Here is a 21,178-nt window from a genome sequence, read left to right on the forward strand (position 1 = left end):
CACAGCAGATCCACGAGTGGGAACTTCATCCGCAAGTTTTTCAACTGTTCTTTCAAATGTGGGAACAACCTCAAATAGACCTCTTCGACAGCCACGAAAACGTAAAATGCCCAAACTTTCCTGCCAGACATCCACACCCGCTGTTCAAAGGCAATGCGATATGGATGAACTGGTCAGGACAATTTGCGTACGCTTTTCCTCCTCTCCCACTACTTCCGTTAGAGGTATGCAAGCTACAGCAATATTACCTAACACTCATTCTAGTTGCTCCAACTTGGGCCAGACAACCATGGTACACCACGCTGTTGCAACTATCTGTTGTGCCACACCAGACACTAAGCTGATCTCCACGCCTATTAACACAGAACCATGGAGAGATCAGACACTCGGACCCAGCTCAGCTCAACCTAGCGATCTAGCTCCTGAAGTCATAGAGTTTGGTTACCTCAACCTTCCTCCAGAATGCATGAACGTTATTAAAGAAGCTAGACGTCCCACTACTAGAGCATGTTGTGCTGCTAAGTGGAAACGGTTTGTGATATACTGTCAAAACAACCATATAAATCCTTTAGATGTGTCTATTCAACACATCTTAGGATACCTATTATACCTTCAAAAGTGTAATTTAGCCTACACGTCTATCAGACTACACCTTGCTGCCATTGCAGCCTATTTACAAAATAGACAACATCTATCTCTTTTTAGAGGACCTGCTATAAAAGCTTTCATGGAAGTACTCAAAAGAATAATTGCTCCCAGAACGCCACCCTTCACCAGTGTGGAACTTAAACATTGTTCTCACACAGTTAATGGGATCTCCCTTTGAACCGTTACATAAATGTGAATTGCAATTCCTAACTTGGAAAGTAGCTTTCCTAGTAGCTATTGCTTCTCTCAGAAGAGTTACTGAACTGCAAGCATTTACAATTCAAGAACCCTTTCTGCAAATGCATCATAACAAATTAGTTCTACATACTAATCCTAAATTCCTCCCAAAAGTCATTTCACCATTCCATATAAATCAATCTGTTGAGCTGCCCGTATTTTTCTCGCAGCCACAAACAGTCGCAGAAAGAGCTCTACACACCTTATATGTCAAAAGAGCATTACTGTACTACATCGAACGGACACAAACTTTTCGTAAAACTAAACAACTTTTTGTGTCTTTTTCACTACCACATAAAGGCAACCCCATATCAAAATCGGGTATAGCTAGGTGGATTGTTAAATGCATACAAATATGTTACCAGAAAGCCAAACATATGTTAACAATTCCTCCAAAAGCCCATTCTACAAGGAAAATAGGGGCTTCAATGGCATTCTTAGGGAACATTCCCCTAGCTGATATATGCAAAGCAGCTACATGGTCTACACCGCACACATTCACAAAACACTATTGTGTAGATGTGCAAACTAAACAGCAAGTCACTGTGGGCCAGGCTGTACTAAAAACTCGGTTTCAAGCAACTGCAACAGATACGGGTAGTCGCCGCTAAAGGTGGGTCCTTCTATATAATCTATGCAGTGTGTAATCTGCATCTCGTATGCCTCGAACAGCAAATGCTACTTACCAGTATGCATCTTTTGTTGTCATGTAGAGCTGCAGAGTTACACACGCCCACCCGTCTCCCCGGCTGCCTTTATCTGTTCCAGTATTATCTTAATTTGATACAAATCACATGGACATCACTACTTCTTGTACAGCTCCATCACTTCCCTAATGGCGAAAAACAATCCGTGGATGGAGTCAATGCCCATGTGCAGTATGACCCAAAGGAGGAGTCACCTGTCCCGTGACTTCCAAAGACATTTCTACAACAAAAACAAACTGCAAACATCCGGGCCCAACACTAGGTGGCCATCTATGCACAGTGTGTAACTCTGCAACTCTACATGCCAAGAACAGATGCATACTGGTAAGTAGCATTTTCCTTTCTTTTTTTAATTTACAAGAGGATGAAAATTGCTTTGAATTTTTAATAAAAATGCTCTTTATGTCACTGTTTTGCCTATCTTAAATCAATTTAATTAGATTTTGTCTAGCTTATCCTTAAAGCCTAATGTCCTGTCCAGTTGAATTGATGGGCTGGAGAATCCCAGCTATTTTTTCTTGTTGTGCTTTTTTATTAAATATGCTTTCTGCAATACGCTACAGATTTTCTAAATTGGTGCGCTCTGCAAAAGCTAACAAGAGATTAGCTTCGATACTGGTAGTGTTGTGCTCTTGTTTCCCTGCATTTTCATTTCTTGACTGGTTCAAAACTCCTAGGGCCACACACTTATTTCAGAGATGCACAACAAAAGATCTGGATCCATGCATGGACATCTGTATTCATTCTCATTACCCATCCAACCATTTACACTAGTTTTTCACACAGATGTAAAAAAGCATTTATAGTATGTTGTTAATTGGGACCTGCAGTGGTGGGCTGAACCGAAATTTGCCTAGCATAGTAACGGTAAGTTTCAATTCTATTAAGGACAGGGAGGCGAGGATTATGATTTTTCCCTTCTTCACTGTTTATTTAATACAACACACAGCAGCAAAAAAAGCAATACCATGAGCCCTAAACCGCAAAACAAAGGATAAGGGCTACAACATCAGTAAAATTTCCTCAGAAAAACTACAAGTCCCATGACAACAAGCAAGGCAGTCCACAGTATAGTCCTTCCCCGATGTCCATGACGGCTAGATAGGACGTCCTCCCTGTGACCACTTCCTCTTTCTTCTCGCGAGTCACGCCATAGTATTACTGGTTCTGTTTCGCACCATCATTTCCTAGCAAGAGAACACACAACAGCGTCAGTGGTGCAAGGACAAAAGTCCCTATGTACACCATCAGGAAAAAATATGACTGTGAGAACAGTGAAGTTCATAACCACACATTTGAGAAAACCTGAATACTTACTGCAGTACGGGGGGGATCGCTTCCGCAGGTGGCTCGAGATGGATAATCCTTGCCTCCGTGCCCTTAATAGAATTTAAACTTACCGTTACTATGCTAGGCAAATTTCGATTCTATGTCAGGACCGGAGGCTTCAGATTATGCTATTTCAAAGCTTACGTACCACCAATTGTGCAATATCCACCACCGGTTTAAAGAAGAACCGTTTAAAAGTGAAATCCGAAGACCAGTCCGCAGCGAGCATTAGGTCATCCAAGCGGGCTCCCAACGAAAAGGCTTTCAAGCCATGGCCCCTCTGGCCGAGTGGACACCGAACTGCTTTGTATCGATGCCTGCTTCCTGCATGATCCACCGTACCCATCTGGCGATGGTGGGTGATGAGACAGCCTTGTGCGGTTTTCGTAACGCAATCAGTAGCTGTCGTTCGCCGGCAGGGCGAAGTTCAAGGGTCACCTCCTCATATACCTTCAAGCATTGTACCACACAGAGTTTGGGGACGTCGATGAAATACAGGTAGGAAATCGTCCTTGACCCACATTTCGTACGGCGCCCCAAAGTGAAGACGACCCCATCAGGGGAAAAAACACTCGCTGAAACATCCAGAGCTCGCACATCCGAAACCCGCCTGCATGAAACCAGGCACAAAAGCATCTCTAATTTCGCTGATAGCTCTTTCAAGGACAGATACTTATTCGGTTAACAAGACAAAAAAAGATTCAACACAAGGTTGACATCCCAGAGAACCGAATACCGTGGTTCAGGGGGCAAAGAAAGATGAATACCCCTCAAAAGTCTACAAACAAAAGGATGTTCCCTAATCGGCGCACCTTCCACCGGGTGGTGGCCTGCTGAGATCGCCGAACGCATCGCATTGACCGTGCGGTAGGCCAGGCTGGCCGAAGCCTATTCTGCCAGAAAGTTCAAGACTGGAACGATGCCTGCGACCAGGGGATCCAGACCCCGTCGAAGACACCAACGGGACCACTTATTCCAAGCTGAGCGGTACCGTTTCGCTGTGCTACCGGCCCAGGCCCTGTAAAGGAAAGTCTCTGATTCCGGCCCAGGCCCTGGAAAGGAAAGTCTCAGCTGGTCCCGAAAGACCTGGGAGCAACCAGCGTCGCCTGAAAGCCTCCACGCCATGAGGTGAAGAGAGCTCTGCATCACCAGAGGATGGGGGTCCCCGTCCGCGTTGAGAAGAAGACGCAGAAACCGGGGGAGTAGGATTGGAGAATCCCAGGAAAGTTCCAGGAGAACTGGAAACCAAACTTGAGATCTCCACCAGGGGGTCACCATGACCACCTCCGCTCGCTGGCGGCGAAGCTGGGCCGCCGCCCTCAGCATCATTGAAAACGGAGGGAAGGCGTACGACCTCCCCGGACCCAAGTCCTGGAGGAAAGCATCCGTGGCCTCCGTGAGAGGATCTGGCCTCCAGCTGAAAAACCGCGGGAGCTGATGGTCCAGACGGAATGCAAAGAGGTCCACCAAGAACTGGCCCCAAAGACTGTCCAGCCACCTGAAGACCTGTACGTCCAGTTTCCTCTGACTGGAGTCCCGCAAGTGCCGGGAGTGCCAATCCGCCACCTCATTGGCCTGACCTGGCAGTACGCCGCTGTCACTGACACGTGGTGTGCCAGGCAATAATCCCAGAAATCCTTCACTAAATCCGCCAGGGCTTCGGAGCATGGCCACCCAGGTGGTTGACGTAACTGACAGCGGAGATGTTGTCCATCCGAAGCAGGACACAGGAACGAACTGAATCTTTGGTCCGACAGCGTGCTGCGAAGGACCCTACCAACAGCTCTAAGGAATTGATATGCAGCGCCTGTTCCTCGGACGGCCAGGCGCCGCCTGAGGAAAACTCTCCGCAACGGGCGCCCCAACCTGCTCTGCTGGCGTCGGACTCTATCACCAAGTCCGGAACCGGATCAAAGATCGCCCGACCGTTCCAGGCCTCCATATGGGCGAGCCACCATGCCATTTCCTCCTTCACTTCGACAGAGAGGGGAACCACCTCCCCGACGTAGATGATGCGCCTTGAGGCGTTGGAGGGCCCGATAGTGGAGGGGACCTGGGAAGATTGCCTGGATGGATCAGGAAAGTAACCCCACCACCCGGGCAATCTGGCGGAGGGATGTGTGGGACCTCGAGATCGTCTGACGCAAAATGTGACAAATCTTTCCTATCTTCTTGGAGGGTAGGCTCAGGGTGCACTGCACCGAGTCCACGGTAATACCCAGAAACACTACTGTCTAAGAAGGAGAGAGAACTGACTTTTCTTCGTTCACGACAAACCCCAGCCCTTGGAGCAGGGACACTGTCTGCCGAAGTTGAAGGATTAGCTTCCTGGGACAATGCGCCATCAACAGGATGTCGTCCAAATAGATAATCATCCGCACCCCTTGGCTCCGCAAGTGTTCCACTACCGGTAGAAGCAGCTTGGTGAAGCACCAAGGCGCCGAGGAAAGCCCGAATGGAAGGGCTGTAAACTCGAAAACCTGGCCCATCCACCAGAATTGAAGAAATGGACGATGCGGAGGGTGAATGGGCACCACCAAATACGCATCCTTGAGGTCCAGCCGGACCATCCAGTCGTCGGGTAGCAACACGCCCCGCAACAGATGGATACCCTCCATCTTGAAATGCCGGTAAACCAACCAGCCGTTGAACTCTTTGAGGTGGATTACCGGTCGCTTGCCTCCGTCTGCCTTTTCCACTAGAAACAGATTGCTCAAAAACCCAGCAGGGTGTTGCGTCGAACGACAAATGGCCCCTTTGCACAGCAATTCGGAGACCTCTTTGTCGACCAGCTGCGCGTCTGCGTGAGAGAAAACAATAGGGTGTGGAGGCCTGCGTTGGTAGGGTCGATCGTATAATTCTATGCGAAATCCTCAGACGGTCTGTAGGACCCATGAGTCCGACGGGATCGCGGCCCAGGCCTCCGGAATCCAGGCTAACCGCCCCCGAATGCGGACTTGATCCGCCGGAATAACACTCCCAGCTGTGTTCTTGAAACCACCTCGGCCTCAGAAGCGCTGGCCCCTGGTGGGGTAGTAGGTGTTGTAATTTGATGAGGCATTAAATTGACCTCGCCCGGAGCCTTGATTCCTGTTGCCAGACTGCTGTTGACCACCACGGCCGGATGCGGGCCCCCACCGCGACCGGCCCCTCGGGAGAAACGCTGTTAAAAAACTTTCTTAATGCTCGATTGAGCCCTATCCAGGGACGTTAAGGTGGAAACAAACTTCCCTAGCTCCTTTATGAAAGGGTCCCCAAAGAGCCCCCCCTTGGGCCACCGCCCCTGCCTCAGAGGAGGCCAAGTCGCCCAGCTTTGGATCGAGTTTTATTAAGAGGGACCTGCAACGCTCGGTCGAGAGGGCACAATTTGCATTCCCCAGGAAAACTACCACTCTCTGAGCCCAGTTGGACAGTACGTCTGGAGAAATGGTTGTCCCTGACACTTCAGCCTCTTCTGCCATATCTAGTATCTTAGTAATAGGCCCTATGGCGTCCAAAAGCTTGTCCTGACAGGAACTCCAGGACCGATCAATCCCCTTGCGAGGATCTTTAACGAACTTCGCAAGAAAGGTGGCCATCTTAGGGTCCAACTCGGGCATAAGGGCCACTTTGCCCTCCAACGTAGGCCTGGGACACTCTCCCCGCAGACAACTCCTTGCTTTCTTTTCCAGGGGCTTGCGGAGGCTTCCCGCGACGATCTTCGCCACCTTCTCCCCAGGGGTCCAGGCAGCCGACCACGGATGCATTATTTCATTCGGGTCCAGCATGCCCGAACTATCCTGGGGCAAGTCGGCGGCGGAGCCCGAAGGGTGCCAAGAACGCACAAACCCATCCTCGTCATCCGTGTCTGCCGGTGACATACCACCTGGGGATGAGGGAGCCGTACCTATGGACCCTGATGGGCCCGGGGTTGGTGGAGGCGCAGGGGTAGGCGCGGTCGCCTTGGCCAGAAAAGCGTCACACCCTGCGCCGCCCCAGAAAACCCCTTCCCTACACACCTTCTTTGGGGCAGGCGGGACACTGCTCACAGCGGCTGCCGCCGAGTCTGCAACCCCTAAATGGGCCTGAGTTACCCTTTCACACTCCTGCATAATGCAAGCAGATAGGCGCTCCTCCATAGGACCAACAATCTCCTGTACACATCGGTATATAGAGCGGTCTACTGCGCTATAGAATTCCTCATCATTCAAGTACTGATGGGATTCTTCCTCTTCATAGTATTCCTCCTGATCCATGATAGGAACCCTTCTGCAGACCTAAACCCACTAGCAGGAAAAGTCTGTGAGGCACAAGATCAGGGCAACAGGCATCAACCTGCGCAGACTGTGGCGCAGACCGAGTCTGCAGCTTTGGCCCTGGTGGAACCGGAGGGAGGGGGCGGGACACAAACCCCAAAGCGCGCAGACCCTCACACAGAACCGGGTCAACGCCACCTCCCTGCGCGCTTGAAATAAGAACAAGAGCAGGATTTGAAAGTGCCCCAAAGAAAAAAACGCCCGCAGGCGGCAACGCGGTAGAACCGCTTTACTGACCCCAGTGGGCGTAACGAGGGTACTAGGGCTGAATACAGACCCAGGGAGGCCCTGGGCGTAGCGGTGAGGCGGCAATGAGGGCTCCCGCGGCTCGCTCTCCCCAGCGCGGGTCTCCTGAAGAGAAAAACCACGCTGAGACCAGCGAGACGCTCAGGCACCCCCTAGCGGCCGGAGGAGGCTGCGAAACCAGGGAAAATAGCGTAAGGGACCGCGAGTGTCCCCGCGATTCCGTAGGGGCTCTGAAAGGAAAACCGAGCAAGGAAAAACAGAAACAAAGCTGCAATTGTCAATGACCAAACCCCTAGTACATCAAAACCATCAAACAACCCCAAAATTCCGCAATAATGAGGAGAAAAACACTTAACTGGCTGCGAAGCAGCAAAGAAAGAGGAAGTGGTCACAGGGAGGACGTCCTATCTAGCCGTCATGGACATCGGGGAAGGACTATACTGTGGATTGCCTTGCTTGTTGTCATGGGACTTGTAGTTTTTCTGAGGAAATGTTACTGATGTTGTAGCCCTTATCCTTTGTTTTGAGGTTTAGGGCTCATGTTATTGCTTTTTTGGCTGCTGTGTGTTGTATTAAATAAACAGCGAAGAATGGAAAAAGCATAATCTGAAGCCTCCGGTCCTGACGTAGAATTAAAGTCCTCTGATTGTCCTGCAGCATGTGACAGATCTCTTCAGTTATTGATGGTTTGTTAATTGGCTTGTGATGAACACCCTGTAGCAGATATGTCTTATGTGAGTGTAAAAGGGTTAGGTTACAGGTGTTTGCCTACCGCCGAGTGTTATGGTATTAGTATTATTGTGGGGCAGAAATGTTATGTATGAAATTGACAAAGTTATGTAATACCCAGGTTAGCCATAGACCAGCCCTTCTTAAAATACTTGCATATAGAAAGTAGTTTGCTGGTTGGCTTGTTCCCTGTCTGTAGGGTGTAAGCTGAAGATTAAACTTGAAGGTGAGGCCTTTTAGGGTTCGATCCCCATGCTGTAGAATGATGCAGTTATCTTCTTTTTTTTTTTTCTTTATTTATTTATATATTTTTTTTATCCTCATTTGCGTGCATAGCTCCAATCTATCCAACCAGGAATATGCCACAGAGCTAAGAAAACCGGCTGTGCTTCTGTACCGTCTCAGCGTTAGCTGGGAGGGAGATCTTAGTTGGAGAGGGAAGAAGCCAAATCCCAGCAGCACATTCACACAAGCCTGGAAGTTCTTGCTTAGGGCTGTTCATTGGAAGATATTGCTTGTGACACCGTAGCCCCATTTGTTCCATGACTCTACGCCATTAAAAACAATGGTTGGCAATGCTCGCATTAATCATAGGACCCTGGGGGGGGGGGGGAAAAAAACCCAGGCTCAATGCGACCGTGCCAACATTGTCCAAAAAGCTCTCCTACTTGGACTTCCACCTCTAGCTAGATCAAGTTTGGAAATCTGGAGGACAGAGGTTCGCCATTCGTGAATAGAAGGAGGCTGGGCGTCCTTCCAATGTCTACAGATCTCTCTGCGAGCTGCCAGAATGGAGTAGAATACGAGGTTAGAAGCTGCATTACGTACTTTGTTCTTCAGGCCAAAAATAACGAGGGCAAGATCTATGGAAATGCGAACGCCCAATGCTAAAGATAGATAATTTCCTATAGAATCCCAGTATGTTGTTAGTTCTGGACATTCGTAGAACATGTGGATATCAGATGAGGCAACAAGTCGGCATCTTGGGCACGAGACCGGACCTGTCGAAGAGAATTTTGACAGTCTCAACGGGGAGTAGTAAGCCCTGTGAATTGTGAAGAGATGGTTCCGACGTAGCCAAGCTGGCTTAACCAGGTCCCACAGTGCCACACAGGAAGCTGACCAAAGCTCCTCCAGATCTATTTCTGGCAATACGTCGGCCCATAATGTTGCAGGGAGGCAAAATTTGCCATCTATTTCCTCCATGATCTTCTTATACCAAAGAGATATTTCCTTTTTTACAGGGGGACTATCTAGCAGACACGTTACTAATTCGCTAGTGGCACCTATAGGTAGACTGCTACTCCGGGATGTCTGTGTATTGTATGCCTGGGACCAACTTGAGATTTGTATAAATTTGAATCTGGACAAACTTGGCCCAACCTTATTTGTTAAGTAGTCCCAAGGGAGTAGTGTTCCATCCATAAACAGGTCACCCCAGGTATTGATGCCGGCCGCTCTTAATGGTTGGGTTAATGTGTCTTCTGCCCAAACAGGGGGAGATGGTAGGTCCCATAATGGAGCTCTCTCTAAATAATACCCCAGTTTAATTGCCTGCCTCATTCTGTACCATGTTGAAGCTATCCCCTTTAAAGTCTTTAGTTTTATTTATTTTTTAAATTTTGGGTCTCCAAATTTAAACAAAAAGCTACCCTGTCCGACTCCCTCACAGTTCAATAACATGGAGAGCATATGGCCTACCCCTGTTGCTGCTGGTATTTTTAGCAACATGCGTGCGTGCGAAAGCTGAAAAGCCCACGCATAAATCTGAAGATCCGGTCCCGCTAACCCTCCCTTCTCTCTGCGGCGTCTTATTTTCTTCCAGGAAATTCTTGGACTTTTACTATTCCAAATGAAAGTTGAAATCGCGCTTTGCAGTTTAGAAATTAATTTGGGATCAAAAAAAAGTGGGATTGAATTAAATAAAAAAGAAATCTTAGGCAGAATACACATTTTTACCACATTAACCTTGCCTAGGATGGTGAGTGGAAGATGTGACCAATCCCTCATATTTTTACGACACTGTGCTGCTATTATAGAAAAGTTTGAGGAAGCGATCAGGTCGATGTCTTTAACTATGCAGTTATCTTGTAAATTACTGTTTTCAGCTGTCTTCTGAAGTGTATATGCTCCTGGGAGATTCAAATGATGGTATGTAGTGAGTTTCAGAGATTGACGGTTTGTACTGAGAAATGTTGTGCCTGCTATGGATTTCTTACGGTAATGTGGTATAGTCTTGATGAGTAGTGCAGGTATGGAGTACAGTGTTCTGTTTTGTTCGTATTTATTGAATTTAACTTGTAGTATCTCTTGCATGCTGTTAAAATCGGACAGTGGCTTTGGGAATGAAGCACTGAACTATACATTATATCCTTTTATATCTTTGATCTTCTATATCAAAGATATTGCCATCATTTATCTGTGTAGAATATCTAAAAAGTTTCATTAGCGAATAAAGCATAAAGTTAGCCTTTTCATCTCACTCACTAAGTTGACAAATGCAAAGCACAAAGAGACATAGGTTGAAGAGATTATTCTTAATAGACATTTTCAACAGGTTAAAGTGCCTTTGAGGATAAATAACAACTTAATTGATCTTTGCATATTTGCTTGATCAAGCAAAACAATGCTCCTTATACATTGTCATTAGGCAAATGCCCTTGTTTTGAGAATTAGGCACCCCGGTCAAGAGGTAAACATTAGGGTGAAAGGCAGGTATGCCCCAAGATGTACACGTGCAATGTTCCAAATCCAATTTCATACATTGAAACATAGAGTGCAGCTATAGCTATGCTAATAGCAACAAGAGTTGCAGCTACTTGTGAAAGAGCAACAGGTAACAGTTCTGCAATCAATGAGAAACTATGTTTCTGCTGTCTACGCTTAAAATGTTATTGCTCCGTTTGGTACCAGCTGGGTTAACGGTGCTGCAGTAATCAATAGAATGATTTAGAATAAAGCCAGATGACTTGCATAATATACATTAAACCTGAGCGTAGATCTGATGGTCCCTTCTTTGTGGTCTACCAAGTTATGTAGGGGAGGGAGATAAATAATTGCCTTGTGCATTTCCAGTTTCGGGGTCTCATAAACTGCCTGCTGTAGATATGAAAAAGATTGAAACAAAAAAAAATTCCAGTGTGCGCCTTCTATTTTGCACTGGCATCCTGTCCCCTTTATGCACACTGCACACCTCCCATTTCTTTTTTTTTCAAATCCACTAAGATCTGGGCTGCATATTTTGCACCTACTGACAATATTATCAAAGTTGAGACAGCAGCATGGTTCAAACCGATACGTACACCTAAAGAACAGAGGGAATAAATCTTAACTCTCACAATTGTGAACATATAAGTGAGACATGCTGCCGTTTCTTTTCAATTTGATACCTTCACAGTAAGTATTAACCCTTCACAAAAAAATTTAGCGTGACTGCCAAAGTAGTTGACTTTAATATTAGTTTTGAATTATGTAAATACAAGCATTTATGTATTTATTTATTTCATTTATAAGGCGCACAGCTACCCAACAAAGGGTTTCCCGGCGTAACAGATCCCGATATGATAAGCTATGGCATTCTAGATATTAAATAGCCAGGTTTTTATGGCCTTCCTGAATTTTACGTAGTTCAGCTCTGTTCTCAATGTCGGTGGCATTGAGTTCCAGAGAGATGGTCCAAGAACTGAGAAGGACTTGCCACCCATGCGCGCCACGCTTCCTTCAAATTTGGTAGATGCGGGACATCTACTCTAAAGCTGCTGATGTCCTGTACACCCTCTTTAGAATGTATAGGAATGTATACACTCTAAATAAGGCGGACTGGACATCTATCGCTTTTTGGGGGATGCAGTAAATTCATCAAACTTTAAATCATTACATATTTTTATGGTTCACGATCACACAAGTGGCCAATTCAAAAAGTAATTCATGAGGATGTCAATTAGTACACTTGTAGCACTTCAGATACTAAATAATCCTTTTTGATTTGGCCTTAAAAGAACTAAATGGGTGTGTGTGTGTGTATGTGTATATATATATATATATATATATATATATATATATATATATATATATATATATATATATATATATATACATACATACACATATATATATATATATATATATATATATATATATATATATATATATATATATATATATATATATATATACACACACACACAGTCAGTACAGGACTGTGCCTTATTTGCACTATTTCTACTAATAGGGAGTTGCATATTTCATATCCAGTTCACAAAAGCATTTATGAATATCTAAACTAGTTCTCCTGTAACACTAGTTCTCAGACTAATAAACGCCTTTATAAATTGGCCCCATAGTATACATCATCTAGAGCATTGATTACAGATTCTAGGTTCTTGTAATCATTCTCTGACAGAGCACAGGTTTAAAGCCTCTGGAGTTGACATACATATATCCTTACTGTTATTATATGAAAGCAATTTGTCCAGTTTTGTATCTCAGAAGCTACCCTTCAATAGTTGCCTCGTTCTGTATTAAACAATATATGTCATGTTATTTGTACATAGGTTGGGAATGTCGTTTGAAGAATCTGTGAAGCTTACTTCTGTACAAAACAGCGGGGAAGATGAGGGCTCGTCCTTCTGTGCATCAGGTCTGCCTGGCCCTTCAACATTTGATGAGAATGAAGAGATCTCCACTGAAATAATGTATGTGTCTGAGAATGACCTGTCGCTTTGTAGCATGGAAGCAGTTCCAGCTTACGAACTAGTGGAAGAGCCAGGATTGGAAGACATTCTGATAGCAGAAGAATCGCTAGTGCACGAGGAAATTGCTGAAGAGGTTGAGACAAGTATCTATGAATGCCAAGATGGGAGTCATAAGCCGGAGCAAGAGTTTTCTGACAAGGCCTTGAGCCAGGCTGCTTCGCATGAGGAAATTGTTGCAGACCAGTCTCTAGCCTACTCTGAGTTCTGTGTTGATATGAACAATGATATAGACTGTTTGTCAAAATTAAAGGAGGAACACACAAAAGAAGTGGAGAAGGAAGAAATAGTAAAGTCAGAAGTCCCTCAAAAAGAAACGCCATTAGTCAGTCATCCCCCAGAGGAAAGTTTATCAGCGATGCATTCTGTTTCATCTGTACATTGTGTTGATGATATGGCAGAGAAGGAACCTCCTGTTGAAGAAATGTTTGCACCAGAAGCAGAAAGTCTTTCCCCTGCTCCAGTATGCTCATTGCTGATGAGCGAAGGCAGGTCTGTTGAACTGGAAATGCTCAGTGATCTAGAGGAACCATCCACCGAAGGACACTCATCTGAAACTGCTTGCATTTCTGAAACTTCTTTCTCCTCTGAAAGTCCAGCTGATGCTTGTGTCAGCTTTGCATCACCAAGTGGTGATAACCAGTCTGCTTCAGAGGACCCCAATACACCTGCATCTGTTGAGGCAACCTCTTCATCCGATGTGTCTAGCACAGAAAACATTGAGACTGAAATTCAGCAGAAGTCTGTTGAAGAAAGTCTGAACACATCTTTAGCATCAGACACATCAGCTATGTCTGCTTCCCCAGTAATGTCTGAGGCTTCACCACTGTATACTCTACCCTTGACGTCAGAAGCCTCACCAGTTTCCAACTTGCCACTAACATCTGAACCATCCCCTATGTCTGACATACCTTTTGTATCAGAAACCTCTTCCGTCTCCTCTGTAGCATTAGTATCTGAAGCATCTCTTGCTAACAGTGTTTCTTTGCAATCAGAAACTTCTCCAATCTCTAGTGTATCCACAATCGAGTGCCTCAATTTGCAACAGAGAAAATCACCCTCATTGTCTGAGGACCCTCCTTCCCCGTCAAAAGAAGAAACTTCTACAAGTTCGGAATTGTCTGAATCAGAGAACATTATTGCAGATGAGAAGGAACCTCAAAGTGCTCCTGAAATTATTAGTCCTTGTCGATTACCCATTATCCCTGATTTATTGACACCTGAGGAGTCCAAAGCTGGCACCCCAAATCACGAGTCTTCTGCATCAAAACCACAAGCTGCTTCTAGCAAAGACATTACACCACCTAAAATACTGATAGGTACGTGTAGTGATGATCAGATGAGAACTGATAGAAAAGGTCTGCCCTCTTCATCGGAGGCATCTGCATTGCCTGAAGGGGCAGCCTCCAAAAGCTCCGAACCTTTGCAGACTAAAACACATGATAAACTATATACCTCATCTGCAGAAAGTACTTCATTCCCTGAAATACCCAGAACTAAGCAACATAAACAGCAAGGGTGTTCAGCAAATCACTTTGAGAAGTCACACTCGAAGTCTGTAGAACCTGCCAAGTCACCTGAAGTGCCAAAAAATGAAAGTAGGGAACCAGAGATCTCAAAGAGAAAGACAGCAGAACAACATAGTTTTGGTATCTACAAGGAAAAAAGAGCCCGAATAGATGATGATCTGCCTTCTCGGTCCTCTTCTACATCAGAGAAGGAGCAGCCACCAAGAGAAGAGCCAAAGGTTCCCCCTCTTAAGGTACAGTTTCATGAGTATCATATTTATTCAATGTTCGATAAGCTTAAAATGCCCAGAAGCACACATATTTACCCAGAGATAGAATGTTGTTTTTTATCTGATGCCTTGTATATGTCATTCTGGTTCTCAAAAAGTGAGATGCTAAAAGCACAGGTTATATGTATGGTGGTAAAACGTATTTGATTAGCAACACATATTGTTAAAGTTCTATGATGAAGCTAGAAATTTGATCATCTTAAAACATTACTTCCAGCTGCCCGACGATCACAAAACCACAAGATGTTCATTTTGTTTTTATTTTTATTTCTATTGATCCACTTTATTGTTGCTTCCAAAGATTGTTTTAGTATGTACTAGATACTTATTTTGTATATCAGTGGTTATGACTCCTTTTTGTAATAGTCGTGAGTCCATTTCGCTTACGTTAGAGACCACATACATCAAAAGTGGCAACATCAGATTAAAAGCCCAACTTTAAGAAGTGTATCCTCTGCAGTTTGAGATCAAGTTTTTCTTTATCTGAATATATGCACCTCCATTCACGGTTTTTGTGAGGCACAGCAAAAGAGGTCTAAGGGAATTAGCCCTAACAGAAACTGATTTAAAACCGACTTTGTTTTGCTATCTAATAGTTAATTTTCTTTCACAATTTCAATACTTTTCTCTTTGCAGCTCTTCTTTTTACATGTGTGCTTGACACTATCAAGCTAATTTACTCCAACTCTCACTGAGCTGAGTTGCGCCAAAGTCAATGCTTAAGAGCCTCCTACATGCTAATTTCTGAATCATGGCTGGAGGTGGAAGTGCGTACAAGAGGGCAACTTTTCGAAAGCTATATCCTCAAAAGTGTTATCAATGTCTTAAAAAATTGCTATTCTAAAATTCAGGATAGAAACCAAATGTCTTATCAGTTTTAAAATGTCACTGCATTTGTCAGTTAAGATATAAAATTGCACAATCCAGCTATATATTGACATAATTAGATTGTTTCAACAGTTATTAAACGGAGTAAAAGCACATGAAAAGTGCTTACTTCATAAAGAATTGTAGAGCAAGGCTTTTTACATCAACCATCGTGCGTAATGAAATTTCTTCGGATTACTAAAGTTGGTAGCCAATTGAGCGTCACTATCCCCACCTTGCATGGTATTCAGCATGATTTTGTATTAAGATTTTTTTATACTCCGAATAGTTCTGTATGTTGTATCCATCCTCACTAATGTCTCTCTTCAGGAATGAATGTTGTAATTCTGAGACCGTTGAATAAGATCTCTTTATTTTGTTCCTGTGTCCTTTTTGCTCCATGACTATCAGTCGGCTCATTTCCATACCTTTTTTACTGACCCACCGTGTTCCCCTCTAACTTTTTAATATTTAGAATATAAGTGGAAAAGCACGTAATTTTTAAATTCCGTTTTTGTTGATTTAAATAGACTCAAAACAGTACATCGGGCAGGCTACTAGAATGACAATACATATATAACAAAACAAGAGACAGCATCCATTTTCAGGGTTGGCCTGATGTTCCCTGCGCACACAATCTGTGTGAGTCTGGTAGCTGACCAATTTATTTAGCAAGCATATGCAGTATAAATTAAAAGTTTAAAGATAAAAGAATAGATGATGAATTAAAAACAAATGAAATAATAGATTGGCCGACGAGCCGTGTCACTAAAGTGCACCACTTTTGTAGGCAGATATGCTCAGGCGAAATGCAACCACATACCGTTTAACAAATTGAATGGCTAAATTGGGCTTACCCATGGCTTCAAGCTATGGGCAGTGGTGGGTGAAAGCAAAATGTGAATGACTGTTTAAAAAACAGTGAATGAAGAGGGCTGATCTAAATCTCCTCTGTTTATGTATTTTTATTTAATATACGAGGCTGGAAAACTACTAAAGCTACCTCTGATCCAGACCTAAAAAGATCATGGTATTGATAAATGTTTGCATAAAATAGGTTCGTGAGATTCCTTCCACATTAGCTTTCAGCCAAATGTAACTAGTATCTCCCACAGGCCATGTTAACAAGAATTGATTTGAGCAGGTAAGATCATATATCCCGTTTCACAAAATTTCCTTTGTTTGTTGAATAGGTAACAAGGTGAGCCATAGGTATCTTATTGGAAATTAAATCCCTTCGCATTTTACCCTGAGATTGAGCGATTTGCATACCCTTGTCATTTTTGTTTTCTGCGAGACTCTGTCACACGTATGTATTTTTGGGTGCAATTTCTTCTGGGACCATGTGCCCAATTGTATCTCTTCATGTTACTCAGCAGCTCGTTGCCTAGTGTGTGACCTGCCGTCTCTACCAGGCATGCATCTTAAATACAGATTTTGTTCATATAGCTTTATCATTAAGGTTGATCAAATGCACGATTGTATTAATTTTTGTTTCTCCCTCCTAGATTCAACTATCAAAAATTGGACCACCTTTCATCATCAAGAGCCATCCCATTTCAAAGGCAGAATCACGGGCTTCAGCAAGCACGTCAGTAAGTGGAGGTCGAAACACTGGAGCTAGGACCCTTGCAGATATCAAGGCAAGAGCGCAACAAGCAAGAGCCCAGAGAGAAGCAGCAGCAGCTGCTGCCGTCGCTGCAGCAGCCAGTATTGTATCGGGAGGCGTAGGAAGTCCTTGTGAAGGTAGTAAAACTAGAACGTTGGCCCATATCAAGGAGCAAACCAAGGCTAAACTGTTTGCCAAGCATCAAGCAAGAGCCCATCTCCAGCAACCCAGCAAAGATGGAAAGTCTTTGAATTCAAAGGAAGAGACCCCTGCCTACGATGTTCCCACTGCCTTGGACACAAAGGTGGAAGCATCTACTGGCGTCATTATTGCTAACCCGAACTGCAGATCTCCTAACAGCAAGTCTGCCCATGGTCGTGATACAAACATTTCATTGCAAAAGTCATTTAACGCAACTGCACTACCAGAAACTGCTGCTGACCTGTCTGCACCAGGCTCTAATGAAAGTATAGCTGTACCCCATCCGACTGACAAAACACCTTTGTCTACCTCTTCTGAAGACAGCAGTGTGCCAGTGCTTTTTAATTCAACACCCTCTCCAGTGTCTGTCTGCAGTAACACTATGCCAGGAGCAGTTAAAGAAGCCCCATTTGCAGCAGTGATGGACACAACCTCTGTTCTTATGTCTGTTGACAGTGCAAGCACTACAGTTTCAGTATGTAATGCGAACATGCTGAAACCCTCCCCAGGAGCTGATGCCCCTTGCACATCCCTTGTACCGAAAGGTAATGACACCAGTACAGTTCCTGATTCGACAGTCAGTCCTGTGGTAGTTTCTGTGGATGAGAAAAGACTGGAGCTGTCAAATAAAGTGAACACAGTCCATTCCCCATTTCCCACTGTTCCAGTGCCATCCATCAGAGTGAGTTCACCAAGTCCTGTCCCCAGTGGCTCTGTTTTTATTCCCCCATTGACTGCGGCCAACAGATTTTCTTCAGATACGTCTATCCTACCTGAGGGTGATGAACAGAGTGTTCCCCCCAAAAGCACTATAGACACTGCCACAAGGCTATCCAATCCTCTACTTCCTGGCAACAGGGGAACAGTAGCCTCCTTCGTAGACACTACCAAACTAAGTAACGTTACCTTGGAAATTGCCCCACCCAGTGCAAGTGTGACTGACCTCTCCTGTAAATCTAAGCCATTAGTTTTTTCTCAGACTGCCACAAATAGATCTATCCCTTGTAAAGTGATTGTTGACCACAGCAACCATAACGCAACACTAAATTCTAACTTTTCAGCATCACCTCTGACAGACAACTTAGATGCTAGTGTGGACCCACAGCTCAGACCTGCAAAAACTGAATTTGTACCGATGCATAAATCCTGCCCTCAGGTGTCTGTGATCAGCAGGCCTGAGGCAGTTCCTGCTGAAGGAATGGAGCACAGTTCCAGCATGACTTCTGAAATGGCCAACTTAGACGAGAGTAATTCACAGGCCACCTACAGAAATTTCAGAGAATCCCCACTTGTGCTGCACGAGAATTTAAGTGAAGCTGCTGTCCCTTGCCAAGGTTTCCCTGAAACGCTACAATGCCCTCCTTCCTTCCGAACTGGGGTGGATAACAGCTGCAGCAGTCAGTACAATGTGAACAATCGACTTTGCTGGAGTGATAAAGAGCAGGTGAGCTCAGACAAATCCGCAGCCAGGCAGCCTAGCATAACCCAGCAGATGGAGTACTCTGATGAAAGCACTTTCGAAAACATGAAAATTGAGCCTGCTGCCTACACACAGATCCCCAATTTGCATTCTCGGAAACTTCTAACAGATGTCACTGACCCTCTAAAATCTGAAGTCTGTGAAGCCGAGAAGACCTTTGAGTTGGAAGGCGAAGGATTTTCAAGACTTGAAATTCCTTCAGCTGCTGGTGAAATGGCCGCCGGAGTACAGGCTTCGAAGACATCCGCTGGGGATTGTGGGGAAGATTCTTTACCGTTGACAACGGACACCTTTAAAAGGAATGCCAATCCTGGGAGCGCAAGTTGTCGTTTGTCGTCGGTGGAAGCCAACAATCCTCTGGTGACCCAGTTGCTGCAAGGCAACCTTCCTCTAGAAAAAGTCCTACCCCACCCGCGGTCAGGAACCAAGCTAGAAATTAACAGGCTTCCCCTTCAGGCTACCTCGGTGTGTAAAATGAATTCGTCAGAGAGAAACAGCATTGAAAATCCAACATCCAGGTCTCCTACTCCAGAAGGAAAGGGGTACCCTTTGGGAAGTATGGCGCCGCTGCATGCGCGGAAGCGGGAGAACCATCCCAAAAAAAGGATGGCAAGAAATATGGGTGACGAAACGCATGTGAAGTGTGAGTCTAGGAAGATGTCATCAGACACTGATAAAGGGGCTCCTTGTCTCATTCCTTCAAATATGAACCATCTGGGGCAAGGACAACCATTTAAGCAGGAATGGTTGAACAAACATACGGTTCCAAGCATAATGGCCCATAGCCCGGAGATTAAACAGCAGAAAAGACCCCTCCCCTCATGCAGTTTCCAGCAGAGCCTGTACCACGTTGATAAAAACGGGAGCTTTCAGACTGACCCTAGTGCCACGCACAGGCAGCATTTTTACCAAATGTCTATGGCTCAGAGAGGTCCTGTTCCAACAGCTGCTATGATGCAAGGTTCCGCCAAGTCTCCTTCCGGCACGAATGCATTTGCCTTTAACAGACATATAGACCAGAAAGGTCTGGCAGAGCCGCACGCTTCAGCACAGCCGCTGAGGCTAGGGAATGTTTTCTCTCCTAGCCATCAAATGAAAGAAAGCGGCGACATCCCCATTACCCCGCAAAATATGCAGCATCCATTTTTGGTTCACCCTTCCCCACCCAACGCTGAAGTCCAGTCTGATCAAAAGCATCCAGTAGTTCCCATGGAAACCACTAAGAGACTCGGCTGGCCTCCGCCTGTGAGCATCGGTAGCAATATCAAATCTGAGCCCGTTTCGTTTGAAGAGGGATTAGGCGGCGGCAGTAGCGGTGACGAAACGGGCATGAAGCAGGCTGCTTGCGAACAGAACGAGCTGAAAGAACATTTGAAAGCTTTCGCTTTAAAAAACTCTGACTTTTCTTCCTACTTGCCCCTTGAGCCGCAGAAGCCTTTCCCCCAGCAGCACGCTGTGCAGAAACAACAGACGCAACATCCGCAGCAGCACTGCGGGAGCTATCCCACAATTCACTTCGGCACCACGAACTTCAAGAGGGCAGCGTCGGCCATTGAAAAGTCCATAGGAATGTTGGGAAGTGGCCTAAACCCCGGCGCAGGCCTGCCTGCCCAGAACTCGCCGCTTCCTGTTCAGAAATTTGCTGACAGCAGCAGCGCAGATGAGTTAGAACTAAAATGTTCGTGCAGGCTGAAAGCCATGATTGTGTGCAAAGGCTGTGGCGCCTTCTGTCACGACGACTGCATAGGTCCTTCCAAACTCTGTGTAGCCTGTTTAGTTGTGCGATAGAAACTCAATCAAAGATGCATTGTCTTTTTTCCAAGCACTGCAGAAGAGAAATATGAAAAGGACAGAAACACAAGACCTTTTTGGTTATTAATAACAGCCCTTTTTTGTTTGTTTTCTTCTGTGAATTTTCTCCGTTTCAGTGTTCACTCATCTCTTGTATGACATTGCCAGGGTTGGTAGGGCAGAAACATTCATAGCAAAAGAGAAACCATTGTTAGTGCAGAACCATGGTTTTGTACGTTCACTTAAGGGGCGTGAACTCTGGGTCCAGAACCAGGGGCATATAAGCAACTGTTGACATCAGGCTTGGAAATGTCTGTTTCTATGCACATAAAGTTGAACACCATTTTGAAATGTAAGTTTAGTCCTTCCGCAGAAAAATGGTTAAAGCACACTTACTCCAGGATTTCCTTGGTGAATCTGTGTATTGCACTCCACGCACAATCAACAAAGGGAACATGGCAAAAGAGTGGAGTGTAAGCCGGGCAGTGTT

General features: G+C 45.1%; 1 protein-coding gene across 1 annotated transcript in view; it reads left to right on the forward strand.

Moving 5' to 3' along the window:
* The window catches only part of ASXL3 (ASXL transcriptional regulator 3), a 319,112-nt gene extending 298,283 nt beyond the window's left edge, over positions 1-20,829 (forward strand). Inside the window, exons 11-12 of the mRNA XM_086965699.1 lie at positions 12,745-14,704; positions 17,116-20,829. Of these exons, the coding sequence (XP_086821825.1) occupies positions 12,745-14,704; positions 17,116-20,685 (5,530 nt within the window). The 3' untranslated portion in view covers positions 20,686-20,829. The remainder of the gene's footprint in view (positions 1-12,744; positions 14,705-17,115) is intronic.
* The last annotated feature ends 349 nt before the right edge of the window (positions 20,830-21,178 follow it).

This window comes from Lissotriton vulgaris, chromosome 4_1 (assembly GCF_964263255.1).
Source record: "Lissotriton vulgaris chromosome 4_1, aLisVul1.2, whole genome shotgun sequence".
In the NCBI taxonomy this organism is placed as follows: Eukaryota; Metazoa; Chordata; class Amphibia; order Caudata; family Salamandridae; genus Lissotriton; species Lissotriton vulgaris.